The sequence below is a fragment of the Nannospalax galili genome, unplaced genomic scaffold (genome assembly GCF_000622305.1).
Source record: "Nannospalax galili isolate Female #2095 unplaced genomic scaffold, S.galili_v1.0 scaffold805, whole genome shotgun sequence".
In the NCBI taxonomy this organism is placed as follows: Eukaryota; Metazoa; Chordata; class Mammalia; order Rodentia; family Spalacidae; genus Nannospalax; species Nannospalax galili.
Window position 1 is genome coordinate 333,845 of NW_008353486.1, and position 17,065 is coordinate 350,909.

Consider the following 17,065-nt stretch of genomic DNA (forward strand, 5'->3'; position numbering starts at 1 on the left):
TTAGGGTCAGAGATGAAGGGCAGTTTGTTACAGTCACAGTGGACAAAGTGTCAGCATTTCTTTCATGTTTCCTGAACCACATTTTCATGCAGCACCATGGAAAGGGCCAGTGATAGCCACACAGTCTTTGAGATGTAACAGAGAGGAGGCCCAAGCTCATGGAGCTCAAATGTAACAGGCAGTAAGCTCCATAGGGAGACACTATCTCTGTGTTGCAAGGGGCAGTCAGTTCCTCATTGCAATACTCTGAGGTGGAAAACCATCTATTTATAATAGCTCTGGATTGAAACTTTTGCTTAAGAAATACTTTATTTGTAATGTGAATTAATAATGTAAATAAGAGGAGGAAAATTTAAAAAGACTCAGAAGAACAAAATTTAAATGTTCTACTTCTGCAACACCAAATGATGTATAATTTCAGACATTTAAAAAATGTATACACTGGGGGCTGGAAAGATAGCTCAGTGGTTAAGAGTGCTGGCTGCTCTTGCAGAGGACCCGGGCTCAGTTCCCCACACCCATATGGCAGCTAAGAACGGTCTGTAACTCTAGTTCCAGGGGATCTGATGCCCTCTTCTGGCCTCCACAGGCATTGCATTCATGGGTGCACTTACCTACATGCAGGCAATACACACATACACATAAAAATAATAAATAAAAAATGCATACATTGTTGAACATAAGTAGGTTAAGGATTTCTATTTAGGATGACTTTTTTATTGTTATGCTGTGCTATATATACCTTCCATCTATTAAAGTCCATACGTGAAGACTTTTAAGGAATCAGGCCATGTGCAAAAGGCAGGTTTCTTTCTGAGGTTTCTAATTATTTACACCAAACCAAAGTGAACCATTCTGAGAGAGCCACCATCTCCAGTGTCCTGCAAGTAACAGATAAAAATAATTAAATATGTTAAACAGGATAAAATACCAATGACAGATCTTTATTATTTATAAGCATTTAAAATAGTAAAATGAAAGAAAAAATGTACTGTGCCTAGCCTGTGTGAACAATAGAACTGCGTATTTTCCTTATTTAGTTATTTAAAAATTGATAGATATTTTAAAAAATTATTCCAGAAATAACATGTGAAACATAAAAAGGCAAAGAAGTACATGTTACAGAACCCTTTAGGTAGAATCATGTGGTTCTTTTTTTTTTTGGTGTGTCTCTGTGTGTGTGGTATGCATGCATGCATGTTCCTGTGTGTATGGGCTCATATGTATGTAGTTGTGCATACATGTGCATGCACATGTGTGTGCATTTGGAGGTTGGAAGTTAACAGCAGGTGTCTTCCTCAATTGCTCTCCACTTTTATTTCTTGAGGCAGGGTCTCTCACTGACCTCGGACCTCACCAGTTATCTAGGCAGCTTGCTCTGGGATCCCTGCCTCTGCTTCCCGAGTCTTAAGATTACATGTGGCCACTATGGCTGCCTGATTTTTACAGTGTTTGGGGATCTGAACTCAAGTCCTCATGTTTTCCAGGCAAGCACTTTATCCACTAAGCCACCTGACAAACCCTAACACATTTAAAAATTTATTTTTATTTTATACTATATGTATGAGTGTTCTGTCTGCATGTTTATAAGTACGTGTGTGTGTGTGTGTGTGTGTGTGTGTGTGTGTGTCCTGTAGAGGCAGGTCGGATCACCTGGAATTGGAGTTAAGGATAGTTTTTAGATGCCATGTGGGTGCTGGGAGTCAAACTCGGGTCCTCTGCCAGAGAAGCCAGTGCTCTAAACCGCTGAGCCATCTCTTCAGCCGCCCTAACAAGGTTTTTGAACTTGCTTCGATTATAATTATTTTTATTTAATTGTAACTCTTGAGGTAACAGACCATGAAATAGAAGATTATATGGCTTTTTATTACGTGTGAGACCTTCATCTTTCTTTCATTTGTTTTCTTTTCCTGTTTTACACCATCTCCTGCCACCATCCAACTGTATTAGATACAGAGCAACAAGGTTTTAGGATGAGATTTTGAAGTTAAAGGATGCTTGAAGGTAAGATACAGATGAGCAATTGTATTTGAAAAACAGCGACCACAGGTGGGCTACCAGGTGTTGGAATGGTAAGGTGATGGTAGCGAGTGGAGGGAGAGCAGAACTCCAATCTCATCTCAGAGCTAGAGACATTTTTCTTAACGTATAGGTGAAAATAATGTATTCTGAGGTAACTTCTAAGGTATGGATATTTAAAAGTAATTTAGGGGTTGGGGTATAGCTTAGTTGTAGAATGAATGAGAGAGAGAAAGAGAGAGAGATTAAGTTATATCATGAAAGGTCTTTTTACTAAGGGAAGCTTTCATAAAGTTTGCATGTATACTCTTGGAGATAATCATATCTCAAAGAAAACAGGTCTGCAGCTAGAAGTAAGAATAACATGCTTGTATGTGTATGTATGTGTGTATGTTCAGTTTGTATGTCTGTATGTATGTTTGTATGTATATATGTATGCATGTGCCCGAGGATGTTAAAATACATAAAGTTAAAATACAAAACAAGGGGCTGGAGAGATGGCTCAGCGGTTAGGAACACTGGTTGTTCTTGCAGAAGACCTGGGTTCAAATCCCAGCACCCACATGGCAGCTAACAACTGTCCATAACTCCAGTCCCAGGGGATCCGATAGCCTCTTCTGACCTCTGTGGGCATTGCATGACATGGGTGCACTTATCTACATGCAGGCAATACACGCATACACATAAAATAAAAATAATAAAATTAAAAAAATAAAGTTTAAAAAACAAAACAAAACAAAACAAAAACCTGGAAAAACAGGTAACAAGAGGATGAATAATTTAACACTGCAGTTCAGCACAGCCCAGCCTGTGTGCACTAACAAGCCGCTCGGCTTAGGTAACATTCAGTTTAAAAACAAAACATTATAAGCACTATCACTTCCAAACAAACTCTGACTCCTGGCTTGTCAAACACCGCACCAGAGTCTTACACCACTGGAATGGTCCTCGGAGATCTGGAGTTAGGTTTTGGTCTTGTTTACTAACAGCAGCAGAGACCCTGGGTCGGTGACTTTATTTCCCTAACATCTGGATATTCTTGGTTGCTGGAGCCAGGCTGTTGACCTAACAATGTCAGGTGCTCAGCTACTCTCTTTCTCCCCTCCCTTTCCCACTTTCTTCTTTTTTTTTTTTAATACTTTATTTATTATTTGTATTTTATGTGTATGTATGTATTGCCTGCATGTAGGTAAGTGCACCCATGTCATGCAATGCCTGTGGAGGTCAGAAGAGGCTGTCGGATCCCCTGGAACTGGAGTTACAGGCAGTTGTTAGCTGCCATGTGGGTGCTGGGATTCAAACCCGGGTCTTCTGCAAGAACAACCAGTGTTCCTAACCGCCGAGCCGTCTCTGCAGCCCCCTTTCTTTTCTCCTTTATTCCCTCCTTCCCTCTCTCTCTGAGATCCCCTGCACCCCACCCCCTTCTTTTCAGTGATCCCAACATATTCTGAAAAATCGAAAACCTAAGCCAGGTGAGGTGGTGCACACCTTTAATCCCAGCACTCAGGCAGCAGAGGCAGGAATATCTCTGTGCGATCTAGGCCAGTATAGTCTATGTAGTGAGTTCCTGGGAGAATCTGTCTCAAAAACAAAAAACAAAACAAAAATACCCCAAAAAACCCAAACCAAAACTCTTCCTTGAAGTTTTTGCTTTAAATCCATCTTGTTTTTAAAAACTTTACTTTAGAACTTCTTAAATGGCACCCTATTTACCTTAGGCAGATGTTCTGAAGATTATATTTGATTATTTAACATAATAAAAGTAAAGAATATTCAGTAAATAAAATTGGAAAATGGAGATATATGAAAATGGACTCACGGTAACACTGGGTAACATGCATTTGTCTCCAGTATTCTTTCCATATATGTTTTAACAAATGATTAAAACAATTGCAAATAAATCGAAATAATTTTAACCGCAGATGAAATGTGCAGATAATTATACATCAATGGCCTCTATTTGAGCCCTTCTTTTGGCAGTGTTGGAGATAAAATTCAGGGCCTTGTGCCTGCGAGAAAAGCACTCTACCACTAAACTATGTCCTTAGCTGGTATCTGAACACTTCTGATGCTCCTACATAGTCTTTGATTTTAATGTCCAAGTTTTATTCCATTAACTATTACAGCTTTACAGGGCTGCAGAGATTGCTCAGTGGTTAAGAGCACTGACTGTTCTCTCAGAGGATCCACGTTCAATTCCCAGTACCCACAATTGCATCTAAGAACTGCCCACTAACTACCGTTCCAGGGATCCAATGCCTTCTTCTGACCGCTGAAGGCACTGCACGATACAAGTGCACTCACATACATGTAAGCAGTACACTCATACACATAAAATAAAAATAAATAAAATATTAAAAATTATCACAGCTTTACTTAACCATTCCTTTTTAAAAATTCAACTTTCATTGCTTCTAATTTATTTTTATAAATAACCCTGTGATGAACATTCTTAGGCATGAATATTTTCCCTGTATTTAGGATTATTTCTTGTAGAAATATTTCCTATAGAAATGGAATTATGAGATTAAGGCTGATGAAAGCTTAGCCCTTGATGAACACTGTATCAGTTTTGCTTTGCTTCTTTACCAGTTTGGGAGGAAGTGATTTTCTTTGATAACAGAAAGTTGCCAATCCTAGGAAGACTGATGTAGATTTTATTGTGTGCTGAAACTGTGCTTAGCCTTGACTGAAGGTCATGCTAATTCCTGTAGTAATTTACAGCAACAAAAGGCTTTTGCCAGTTCTTCATTTGATTTCTACATATGGCTGAGTGAATTACCACACCCTATTGCTGGTACCTAATGTTGGGTGACACCAGGGCACTTTCTTCACGGTCTACCCAGAACTTCCTGAGCAAATTCAACCAGCAGGTTAAGGGTCGCTTTGCTACAAACTGGATTTTGACCTGTTGATTTTTCCTATGAAAGATCTTGTCATGATTTTGCATTAGATTTCTTCTGTGTTACTAATGGCGTTTCATCAAGTTTCTGATTTAGTAATAATTAATTTCCAGAACGTGAATTTTTAAAATATTTTATTTTAATTTTACGTGTGTGCATGTATTGCCTGCATATGAGTGCGCCCGTTTTAGAGCTAGAAGAAACGTTAAAACTCTCTAACTTGAAACTCTTTGATTTTATAGATGAGCAAATCTTTTCTCACACAGGCAAAGTGTTTTGTTGAAAGTCCTGTACTTAATTTGGATAATAATTAATGTCTTACTTCTTTGTGAAGTTCTTTTTCCACTTTGTTTTTATAAACATACAACAAATGACATGCTTCACATTGTGATTAATGATAAATCACTATGACTGCTTATTTCTGTGATTTAATACTAGTATAATGTAGAGGTTTCCATTTATTTATTTATTTATTTATTTGTTTATTTATTTATTATTTTTGAGACAAGATCTGACATAGCCCAGACTGGCCTCAAACTCACAAAATAGCCAAGGCATCTTGATCCTCTTGCCTCTATTTCCCAAGTCTAAGGATTAGAGGCACGCACCGCCATGTCTGGTTTGTGTGTGTGTGTGTTTGTGCGTGTGTGCTATGGGGGTTGAATGTAAGGCCTCATACTCATACACACTAGGAGAGTACTGCAGCGCTAAGCTGCATCCCCAGCTCTACAGATTTCTTTTTAGTAAACATTGTAGAATTTTGATGTTTGGTATTTCCTACAAAGTATAGTCTGAGATGACTAGTCTATCACTTGCCAAAATCTGGTTTGAGGCTTTTGGTACTCATGAAACACAGGTTAGTAGATAAATTATTTGGCTTACTAAATTCTGTTAATAAACTGACCAAATGGAATGTACTTAGAATATGTCATTTCACCATTACAGAAGTGCCTTCACTGAATTATCATTTAATTCCTTAAGTTTATTTAGAAACATCTATGCCAATAAGATTTGTCTTTTTCAAAACCCTAGTTGAAATCATGTTTAGTTTCTTTTAGTTTTGTTAATAACAAGTGTTCTACAGCCTCCATTCTTGAATTTATGGGAGAAACTGTTTCTTCAGACCACTTTGTTATTTGAATATTTAACAATTAACTCAATAGGTGACCCCACCCCTGCTGCCTGAGGACTGCACATCTTTGTACCACTCCCACGTAGGGATGCATCTCAGTGCCTAAAAACCTTCAGTTCTATGCACCACCCCCCAAAACAGTAAACAGGAAAGGATGATAAAAATTAGGGCCTGAAATTAATAAAATAGAAACAAACACAAAAAATACAAAGAATTAATGAAACAAAAAGTTGGTTGTTCATAAAGATTAACAAGACTGACAAAGCCTTTAGCCAAGTTAACCAAAGGAAAGAGAGAAGACACAATTTAATAAAAATTAGAGATGAAATGGGAGACATTTACAACAGACACTGAGGAAATTCAGAGAATCATAAAGACATACTTTAAAAACCTATATTTCACTAAACTGGGAAATCTAAAGTAAATAGATTTCTAGATGTATCTGACCTACCAAAGTTAAAGCAAGATGAAGTAAAAAACAACAAATGAGATAGAGGCAACAATTAAAAATCTCCCAACTAAAAAAAGCCCAGGGCCAGATGAATTCAGTGCAGAATCATACCATAGCTACAAAAATCTAACACCACTACTCCTCAAATTATTTCATAAAACAGAAAAGGAAGAAACACTTCCAAATTCTCTTTATAAATCCAGTATTATCCTATACCAGAACCAGGTAAAGGCCAACAACAACAAGAAAGTTATAGGCCAATCTCTCTGATAAACACTGATACAAGAATTCTCAATGAAATACTTGGAAACTGAATTCAAGAACACATCAAAAAGACTGTCTACCATAATCGATTCAGTTTCATCCCGGAAATGTAGGAATGTTTCAATATATGTAAGTCAATAAACATAATCCACCACATAAGCAACCCAAGGAAAGAAACCACATGCTCATTTCATTAGATGCAGAAAAGGCCTTTGACAAAAAAATCCAACATCCTTTCATGATAAAAGGCCTTGGGACAGTAGGGGTATACGGAACATATTTCAACATAATAAAGGCAATATACAACAAGTTCTCAGCCAACATGATGTTAAATAGAGAAAAACTTAAAAAGAATTTCAACTAAAATATTTCTCAGCTATTTACATTTCATCTTCTGAGAACTTTCTGTTTAGCTCTTTGCCCTGATTTTTAATTGGGTTGTTTGTTTTTTGATGTTTAGCTTTTTTAGTTCTTTGTATATTCTAGATACTAACCCTCTGTCAAATGTAAAGATTTTTTTTTTTTTTTTGCATTCTGTACCTCATCTTTTTAGTTTCATGGGGTCCCATTAATGCCTGCACTGCCAGGGTCCTGTTCAGAAAATCCTTTCCTGTGCCTATAAATTCCAGTGTATTCCCTACTTTCTTCTCTGTCAGATTCACGACATCAGGTCTTATGGTGAGGTCCTTGGTCCATTTGGAGTTGAGTTTTGCTCAGGGTGAGAGATAGGACCTAGTTTTATTCTTCTACATGTAGCTCTCCAGTTTGACCAGCACATTTGTTGAATATGCTGTCTTTTCTCCAATGTGTATTATTGGCCTTGTCAAAAATTAAGTGGCTGTAGAAGTGTGTGGGCTTGTATGTGGGTTCTCAGTTCTCGCATCTATATCAGGGTGTCTGCTTTTATGCTGGTACCAGGCTGTTTTTACTACTATAGCTCTGTAGTGTAACTTGAAATCAGGGATGGTGATACTTCCAACTGTGTTTTTATTGTTCACGATTGTTTGGGAAACCCTAAGCCTTTTGTGTTTCCATATGACATTTAAAATTATTTATCAATTTCTGTGAAGAATTGCATTGGGATTTCCACTAAAATCAGGAACAAGAAAAGGATGCCCATTCTCTCCACTCCTGTTCAATATATGCTTAAAGTTTTAGCTAGGACAATAAGACAGGTGAAAGAGGAGCTGGAGAGATGGCTCAGAGGTAAGAGCACTGACTGCTCTTGCACAAGACCCAGATTTTATTCCCAGGACCCACATGGGCCAGGGGATCCAACATCTTCTCTGGTCTCTACAGGCACTGCATGCGTGTGGTGCACCCCCATACATGCAGACAAAACACTCATAGAGATAAAAATAAATTAATTTTAAAAGTTTTAAAAAGACAAGTGAAGGAAGTAAAATATGCAAATAGGAAAAGAATAAATCAAAGTATCCTTATTTGCAGATCATATAAGTGTGTACATAAAAGACTCTAAGGACCGACTCCACCAGAAAACTCCTAGAGCTGACAGACACATTCAGCAAGGTATCAGGGTACAAAATTAGCACACAAAAATGAACAGCTTTCCTATATACCAAGGACAAACATACCAAGAAAGAAGTAATGAAAACAATCCCATTCACTATAGGCTCAAAAGAAATCCTGGAATAAATCTAACCATGGAAGTGAAAGACTTGTACAATGAAAACTTTAAGACATGAGAAAAGAAATATAAGATTAAAAATTCCATGTTCTCAGACTGGTAGGATTAATAATATGAAAATGGTCATCCTACCAAAAGCAATCTACAGATTCAGCACAGTCCCTATCAAAAGAGTTTCATAAAAATCCTATGGGGCATGTGGAATTGTATCTATTTTACAAATGAAGAACTTCAGGCTTAAAGAGGGGAAATGATTTGTGTAAAATTATGCTAGTAATTGTGCAACCATCATTCATAATTAAGTCTTACAATGAATCAATACATGATAACCTTTTGTGGGCTGTTCATAAGAGCATGCGAATTTTTCTTACACTAAACTTTTTTGAAATTTGTGCAATGGCACTAATATTTCCTCTCAAAATGATTTAGATGTGATGTCAGAGACAGGATGGAGAGGAGTCTAGGACCACTTGTCAGAGGTGATATTTTACATGCATTTCTTTTAATATTACATGGTGAACATGGATTGCTAGTTCTATATTCAGCACCCAACTCCATCCATTTGCAACTCCCAATGGCTTTTTGATAGAGTTTTATTAAAATAAAAAACCTTAATAGTTACCTAAAAGCTATTAGTATACTCTAGTTAATGTACACCAATAGACAGCATTTCCTGAGTTAAGACACGTTTTCCTGATAGAATATGAATGTCACATAATAGAGAAAATGTTTTACCTGTCCTCTGCAGTCTTCTTTCAGTTCTCCTAAAATAAAAGATCCCAACATGAGTGGTCTTAAGATCTAATAAAGGACCTTAATGAAGATTAATACATTTTTTCCACTAAAAGAGTAATACTTAATCATAAATAAATGAAAGTATTAAAAGCTTTATAGACAGTTATAATCAGACTTTAAGTGGTATGAAGGAGCTGATTGTTAGGGAATGGTTCCATGGGGTCATGCTCAGCTCTCTGGACTGTGATGACTCTCATACACACATTAAGGCCAATATCTACATTGAAGTATGTGGATAATGTCATGCTTTTCTTCTCTGGCAGTGTTATCTTTGTAGCATGCAAGCAAGTCTCACTTGAACTCCAGTAGCTCTGGCTTGGTAGTGATGGTTGCCTGCAAAGCTGGGCAGAGAGGTTGCTTCTTTTTCCTCAATGAGAAAGAAAGCTGCAACTGGTTAGTGAGTTATCTGCCTGTACTACCGACCCTACTGCATTAAGGCAGTGCTTTAAAAAGGAGCATCACTTACATTTATAAGCTATGAGAAAAGTCTTGTCAGCACTGTCTAACTTCTCATGATTAACAGATATTAGGTGAGAATTAATTTAAATATTCTCATCCTGGAGACACTGAATTGAGTATAATTGTTGATCTTTAGAAATGCCAGTTCCATCTCTCTCGAAGGACTCAGGCGCATCTGTACTATTCATTTGGTAGTAGGTCTATACCAACATTCACTTCCTTTATTAAGGTGCCCTTCCTGAGGAGATTATACATTTACTGAAGTTTATAAACAGCACCTTATTCAGTTCTTTTGTAGTCTGAACACCAGCAATGCTTGAGGATGATTGTATTTCTATAAATATACATGCTGCTTGTTTGTCATAAACTCCAGATTACTTGCCTTTTGGGGTCTATAGCTTAGGATGTTTTGTTGATGTAGTTTATAATTTCTGTAACACTTTAGCATTATATATAATATTCCAAAGTCTCAAAGACAAGTTACTATGATTTGAATTCATGTTGAAATTTGTTATTCAGTGTAACAGGGATGGGAAGTGGCAATTAATGGCAAATTTAGGATGTAATTAGGCCATTAATAGGGATTCATGGTTTTTGAGGGAATGATTGGTTATAAGAGTAAACTGTTATGGGACTGGAGAGATGGCTCAGTGGTTAAGAACACTAGTTATTCTTGCAGAATACCTGGGTTCAAATCCCAGTACCCACATGGCAGCTAACAACTGTCCACAACTCCAGCTCCAGAGGATCTGATGCCCTCTTTTGTCCTCCATGGGTATTGCATGGCACAGGTACACTTACACACATGCAGGCAATACACGCATAGATATAAAATAAAAATAATAAAGTATTTTTAAAAAGATTATTATTTTTAAAAAAGAGTAGACTGTTATAAACATGTTTCCCCCTTGAAGCTGCCAGATCTTAGACTTCTGTCTTCTTGAAATGTGATTTAAATACATTTTTTTTCCTTTAAAAGTTACCCAGGGTCAGGTACTTTATTACTGCAACAGAAAGACCAAGACAAAATGAGTGGGTCACCTTTATGGGAAAGTGTGGTGAGGACAAGGAAATGCTGAGTACTCTTGTCACCCAGCAGTCATCTACATGTAAGTTTGGCTTTTCATCCCTCAGATTGCTTCTGTCATCATTTTGCAGGGTGAGCTCCTGCTTATTCTCGAAGGCCACCTGTTCACCGCCGTCCTGGTTGTCAGTGGTGGCTCTGCTACCACGTCACGCCCCTTTTCGTACCACTTGTAGGAGCTGTCAACTTGGCTGCTCTTGTTATAGTGCTTACTTTCCTACTGAATAGAACAAGAACCATGCCACTTTCCCCAGGATCCTCAGAGCCCCTCTACTCCAAGTGTGAATGCCAGGCCCACAGCATACGTGGGCAAGTACTCTACCACTGAGCCCTAGACTCTGATTTATATGCAGAATATATTTTGGTAATATTCAACCTCCCTGTTACCTCCCTGTTCCTCTTCCCTCCTATGGATCCATCCATCTTTACAAATAATCCCCCTTTCCTGTCTTTTAAAAATGATCTAGATTCCATATATGCTAGAAATGCATAATCATGGGTCCCACTCTAGGCCTATTGGAATGGAATCACATTTTAGCAGGCTCTCCAAATGTATCTGTGTTTCTTTGTATGGTTATTAAAATCTAGCGTTAGTTATCATTAGATAATTTGGCATTTTATATTATAACAGCCAAGAGCAGTCTTATACTCATCAGAAATGCTCAGGCTTTTCCCATTATTAATTTACAGAAAGCTCTTAAAATCATTGCATCGTTCTCCACTACACTTTTTTTTTTTTTTTGACAGGGTCTCCCTAGCCCCAGCTTGCCTGGAAGTCACTATTGTGTGGACCAGGCTGGCCTCGATCAGCCTGCCTTTGCCTTCTGAGGGCTGGAATTAAAGGCCAGCACCACCACATCAAGCTTCCACTACACTTAAATGTTGTAGGGACCTGGAACATCAGTACCTTCTGCATCACAGGTGTCAGTCACCAAGGAGCCAGCACAGATGCTTGCTTCTTGTTCCATCCTGTTCTCAACCGCTGATCTGGAGTAGATGAGGTTTGTTTAATTGGAAAAAGGATTAACAAAGGAAAAATAAGGTTAGATATGTTACAGAAATAACTCTATATTCATGTTTAGTATAGTCAATGTATTTCAAACTTCTGAGGTTTCTAAAAACATAAATTTACAAAATTTCCCTGAAAACTTTCAACAATATAATCATTTTAATACCATTATATTAAAACAAGAAAAGACACCTTTAGAAATTAAAAAAATTTTAAACTATTTTTTCAAAGTCTTTTTCAGATAGGGTCTCTCTTTAGCCCCAGCTGGCCTGGAACTTGCTATGTAGACCAGGCTGGCCTGGAATTCACAGGGATCCACCTGCCTCTGCTTTCCAAGTGCTGGGATCAAAGGTGTGTCCACCATGACCAGCTTAAGAATTTTACTTGTAATGAGCTGTTTTTGCTGCTCTGGGGATAAAACTCAGGGCCTTGTGCTTGGTGGGCAAGTACTCTACCACTGAGCCCTAGCCTCTGATTTATATGCAGAATATATTTTGGTAATATTCAACCTCCCTGTTACCTCCCTGTTCCTCTTCCCTCTTATGGCTCCCTCCATCTTTACAAATAATCCCCCCTTTCCTGTCTTTTAAAAATGATCTAGATTCCATATATGAAAGCAAACTTGGACTATCTGTCTTTCTAAGTCTGGCCTGTTTGACTTAACGGTGATGTTGCAGTTTCCATAAAGAACACACTTTTGTTCCTTGGTATGGTAGGAGGACCTCTCAGCCATCCTGACATTAAATATCTTAAAGAACATTTTGAGGAGTATGTAAATTCAATATGTATGTGTATGTCTGTATGTGTGTGTGGGTATTATATTGGGTGTTACTGGGCCTTGCACATTCTAGGCTTCTACCACTGAACTACATGCCTAACTCTATTTTGAGACAAGGTCTTACTAAGCTGCCAAGGCTGGCCCTGAATCCTCTCTGTAGCCTAGACAGATCCTGAAGTTGCATCCTTTTGCCTCATCCTTCTAAGTAACTGGGATTATAGGTTTTTGCCAAGTCTGTTTTTAAAGTCAAGTGTAATATGCAATATTTTACACATGTGATCTGTAAAATTGTATTTTACACACATTTTAAAATGTGATTCTCTGAACTCTTGGGTATTAGGAAATTAAAATGAATTAATTTTTTTTTGTCTTTTTGAGACAGGGTCTCCCTGTAGCCCCAGCTGACCTAGAACTCACTATGTAGACCAGGCTGGCCTTGAACTCACAGAGATCCACCTGCCTCTGCCTCTGAGTGCTGGGACTAAAGGCGTGTGCCACCAACCTGGTGAATTAAAAATTTTATGTTATATAAATTTTATCTTTCTAGTTTTAAAAATAATCTACCATTAACATACAAAAAAAGAAAGAGCATAGTAATATAATCTGAGTATCTAGAGTTCTCCTTTATTTATTACTATGGATTTTTAAAATAAAGCTAAGCTCATTCTGTCTTATAAAATTTTCTGTTACCATCTTTCACTTGTTATATAACCATAGTTTAAATGATTGTATGTGCTTTAACAAATGTCCAGCTGCATATTATCACCACCATAATAAGCATATGGAGCAGTTTCAATATGTAACAGGTTATAGCCACTTCTAACCATAATTCCTAGCCACCAGTGAATTTTTTCCTTCACAACACTATAGTTTTGAGCTCAAGAATGTCATGTAGTTGGAATCATGTAGCATAATCTTTTGGGACTCATTAAAATGCTTTCTGTCGGTAGTTGTCTAGGGTGTTAAGTGTGCCAACAGTTCATTTTTTTCTATTTCTGAGCAGTATACCATTGCATAGACACACCAATCTAGTCACTTGCTGAAGGAGAGCTATCTTACATATTTTAAAAATTATGAATAAAACTGTTATATACATTCATGTATAAGCTCTTGTATGAATATGTTTTCATTCTTACATTATGTAGGAGACATGCCGAACTCTGTGATACCGAGCACTCCTCCAGAATGTTCGGTGTCAAATGCTTTTCCCTATGCTTATCTGCCATTTGTATGTCTCCTTATGGAAAGCGTCTGTGCAGGTCTTTTAACCATTCTAATTGTGTTTTTCTTCTGAATTGTTGAGCTTTCAGAGTCGCTTGTATATTCTGGATTCTAATCATTTACTGATATATGATATGCAAATAGCTCCCAACATGTAGCTTGTGTTTTAATGCTTCTGACAGGGATTTTCGAAGAACCAAAGTTGATGAGGTCAGGTTATCCCTCCTTCTGAAATGCTTTCTGAAAAGTTTTAGTGTCTGGTCTGAGAATTCATTACCTGCTTTCTTCTGGAAATTTGATACATTTACACTTAATTTAAAAGGTATTTATTTATTTATTTATTTATTTATTTATTTATGTGCATGTTTTACCTGCATGTAAGTCTGTGGAGGGCAACAGAGGGTGCGGGATCCCCTGGAGCTTGATACTGAGAGTTGTCAGCTGCTATGTGGGTGCCGGGAACCAAACCTGGGTTCTCTGCAAGAGCAGTCAGTGCTCTAAACCACTGAGCCGTTTCTCTAGCCCTTACATTTTATATTTAGATCAGAGAAGAATTGAGGGGTTCCCCTCCCTTTCTCCCGCCTCTCTTCCCCTTCCATGTCCTATCACTCCCCTTCTCCCTTTCTCTCTCCCTATCTTGAACACCATGGCTGGATTACATTAATTCTGTGGAATAAGTTAGTCGTACAGTTTAGGTTGAGATTCAATATTGTGTTGTTTCAATATGTTGAAAAATCAGTTGAAAATATTTATATGAATATACTCCTGATTTCTGTTTCATCAATGTATGTATGTATGTATGTATGTATGTATTGATCTATCTTTTACTAATACCATTAATTTTATTAGTACAGCTGTAGAGGAAGGAAGGTGAGCCACAGTCCATAGGACAAATATAAGTCACATATATTTTTGTAAATAAAGTTTTATCGGAACACACCCATACCCATTCATTTACACATCTGCATGTATATGGCTGCATGTTCTCACTGCAATGTCAGCTAAATGTAACACAGATCATATGACCAGTAAAACTTAAAAACCTTACTAAATGGTCCCTTACCAAAACTGTCTGCCAATATCTGTTTTTAGAAAAAGTCCTAAAATCACATGTGTTTATTACAACATTATTTGTTTTCAAAATATGTTTGCTATTATAGTTTCTTTGCATTTCCACATAAATTTTAGAATCAGTTTGCCTATATCTAAAAGCAGAACATTCTTGGATTTTTAACTTTAGAACTGCATTAACATTTCAGATTGATCACAAGATCTTCAGTATGCTAAATCTTCTAATCCATAACTATCATGTGCCTGTCCATTTATTCTGATTTTCTTTGGTTTCTTCAGTAGTGTTTTTAGTTCTCAGCACTCCGATTCTGTATGAGTTTGGTTAAATATATACCTAAGCATTTCATTTATTTTTGAACAATAACAATTTTTCATTGTTTTCAATTATACATCACTAGTATATAGAAATACAGGTAATTAGTTGATGTCTTATGACCTTACAAAACTCATTGATCCTTGGAGTGTTTTGTAGATTCCTTGGGATATGCTATGTTGACTACTATTTTGTTTGCAGGCAGGGATGGTTTCATTTCTTCATTGCCAAGCTGTATATTTGTTTTTCTTGTCTTTTTATTTTTGAGTCAGGGTCTCCCTATAGCCCCAGATGGCTGGAACTTGCTATGTAGACCAGGCTGGCTTTGATCTACAGAGGTCCACCTGCCTCTGCCTACCTAGTACTGGGATTAAAGGCATGAATCACCACACCCAGCTTTCTTGTCTTATTGTATTGGCTAAAATTATCAGTACACTGTTCAGTAAGTGTGAGAAAAGTAGGCATCTACTGTGTTTCTAATTTCAGGAAGAAACTACTGGGCTTTTCTGTGAAATATATTAGTGCTGATTTTTGCTTTTGTTTTGTTTTAGAAAGGCTCTGTAAAGGTAAAGAAACTCTACTCTTGTTTTCTGAGTTTATTTCCTAAAAGATATATTTTTATTATTTTTAATTATGTATACGTGTCTGTATGTGAGTATGTACATGTGAGCACAGGTGCCCTTGGGGGCCAGAGGTGTTGGAGCCCCTGAAGCTGGAGTTAGAGGAGGTTGTGGGCCACCTGATGTGGGTGCTTGGAATTGAACTTGGGTTCTGTGCAAGAGCAGCATGTGCTCTTAATGCTGAGCCACGTCTTCACTACCCCCCAGCTTCTTTTTTAAAGCATGTATGGACAATTAACTTTTGCCAAATATTCTTTGTGGTCTAGCCGATTTGATTAGCTGATTTTCCTTCAGACTGCTAATTCAGTGAATTACTTTCATGGATTTTAAAAAATTAATTAATTTTTATTTTGTGTGTATGAGTGTTATGCCTGCACATATGTAAGTGTACCCGTGTCATGCAGTGCCTGCAGAAGACAGAAGATGGCGTCGGATCCCCTGGAACTGCAGTTATGGACGGTTGATAGCTGCCATGTGGGTGCTGGGATTTGAACCCAGGTCTTCTGCAAGAGCAGCCAGTGCTCTTGATCACTGAGTCATCTCTCTAGTCCTTGATTAATTTTTGAATATTGAATGACCCTTGAGTTCCCAAAATAAATTCCAGTTGATTTGTAGTACATTATTCTTTATACACAGGTTGAATAGTGTTTATCTAAAAGGCTTGGGGTTAGAAGTATTCCTGATTTGGGATTTTTAAATATTGGAAATATTTATGTGCATATAATGAAATCTTAGGGAAGGGACCCAAGGCTAAAAAATTTTATTTATGTTCCATATATAGAAATATATGGATATATCTATATATGGATGTATATATCTTGTACTCATAGCCAGAAGGTAATTTTATACATTTTTTTAGTGTGCTTGTGTTATGACTATGACTTGTCACATAAGGTCAACTGTAAAATCTTCTAATTTGGGCCTTCAAAATGTTTTGGACTTGAGAATATTTCAGAGTTTGGAATTTTTGAATTAGGAGTGTCTATCTTTATTGTTAATCTTTTGTTGCTGATTTTTTATTTATAAATTTATGAGAGCTATTATTCTGTGTTTTTATGTAATTGCACTCTGTTTTGTGATGGTAGCCTCAGAATGTAAGTTAGGATAAGTTGCTTTATCTTATATTTTCAGATAGAGATTTTATATAAGTGATGGTAATTTTACTCCTAGATTTTGGTAAAATCTAGCTCTGGGCATGCTCTTTTCAGAATTTCTTTTTCATTGTTACATTTATTTTGTCTTGAAACACAGTCTTACTTTGTAGCCCAGCCTGACCTTGAACTAGCGTCCTCCAGCCT

At 37.2% G+C, this 17,065-nt stretch overlaps 1 protein-coding gene across 4 annotated transcripts in view; it reads right to left on the bottom strand.

Annotated features, from left to right (window-relative positions):
* Positions 1-574: 574 nt before the first annotated feature.
* Positions 575-17,065, bottom strand: part of Wdpcp (WD repeat containing planar cell polarity effector) — a 370,658-nt gene continuing 354,167 nt past the window's right edge. For all 4 annotated transcript variants that reach the window (XM_029554805.1, XM_029554808.1, XM_008850627.3 and 1 more), the window contains 3 exons: positions 11,663-11,742; positions 9,153-9,181; positions 575-881 (listed from right to left, as the gene is read on the bottom strand). In XM_029554805.1, coding sequence (XP_029410665.1) covers positions 831-881; positions 9,153-9,181; positions 11,663-11,742 — 160 coding nt within the window. In that variant the 3' untranslated portion in view covers positions 575-830. The remainder of the gene's footprint in view (positions 882-9,152; positions 9,182-11,662; positions 11,743-17,065) is intronic.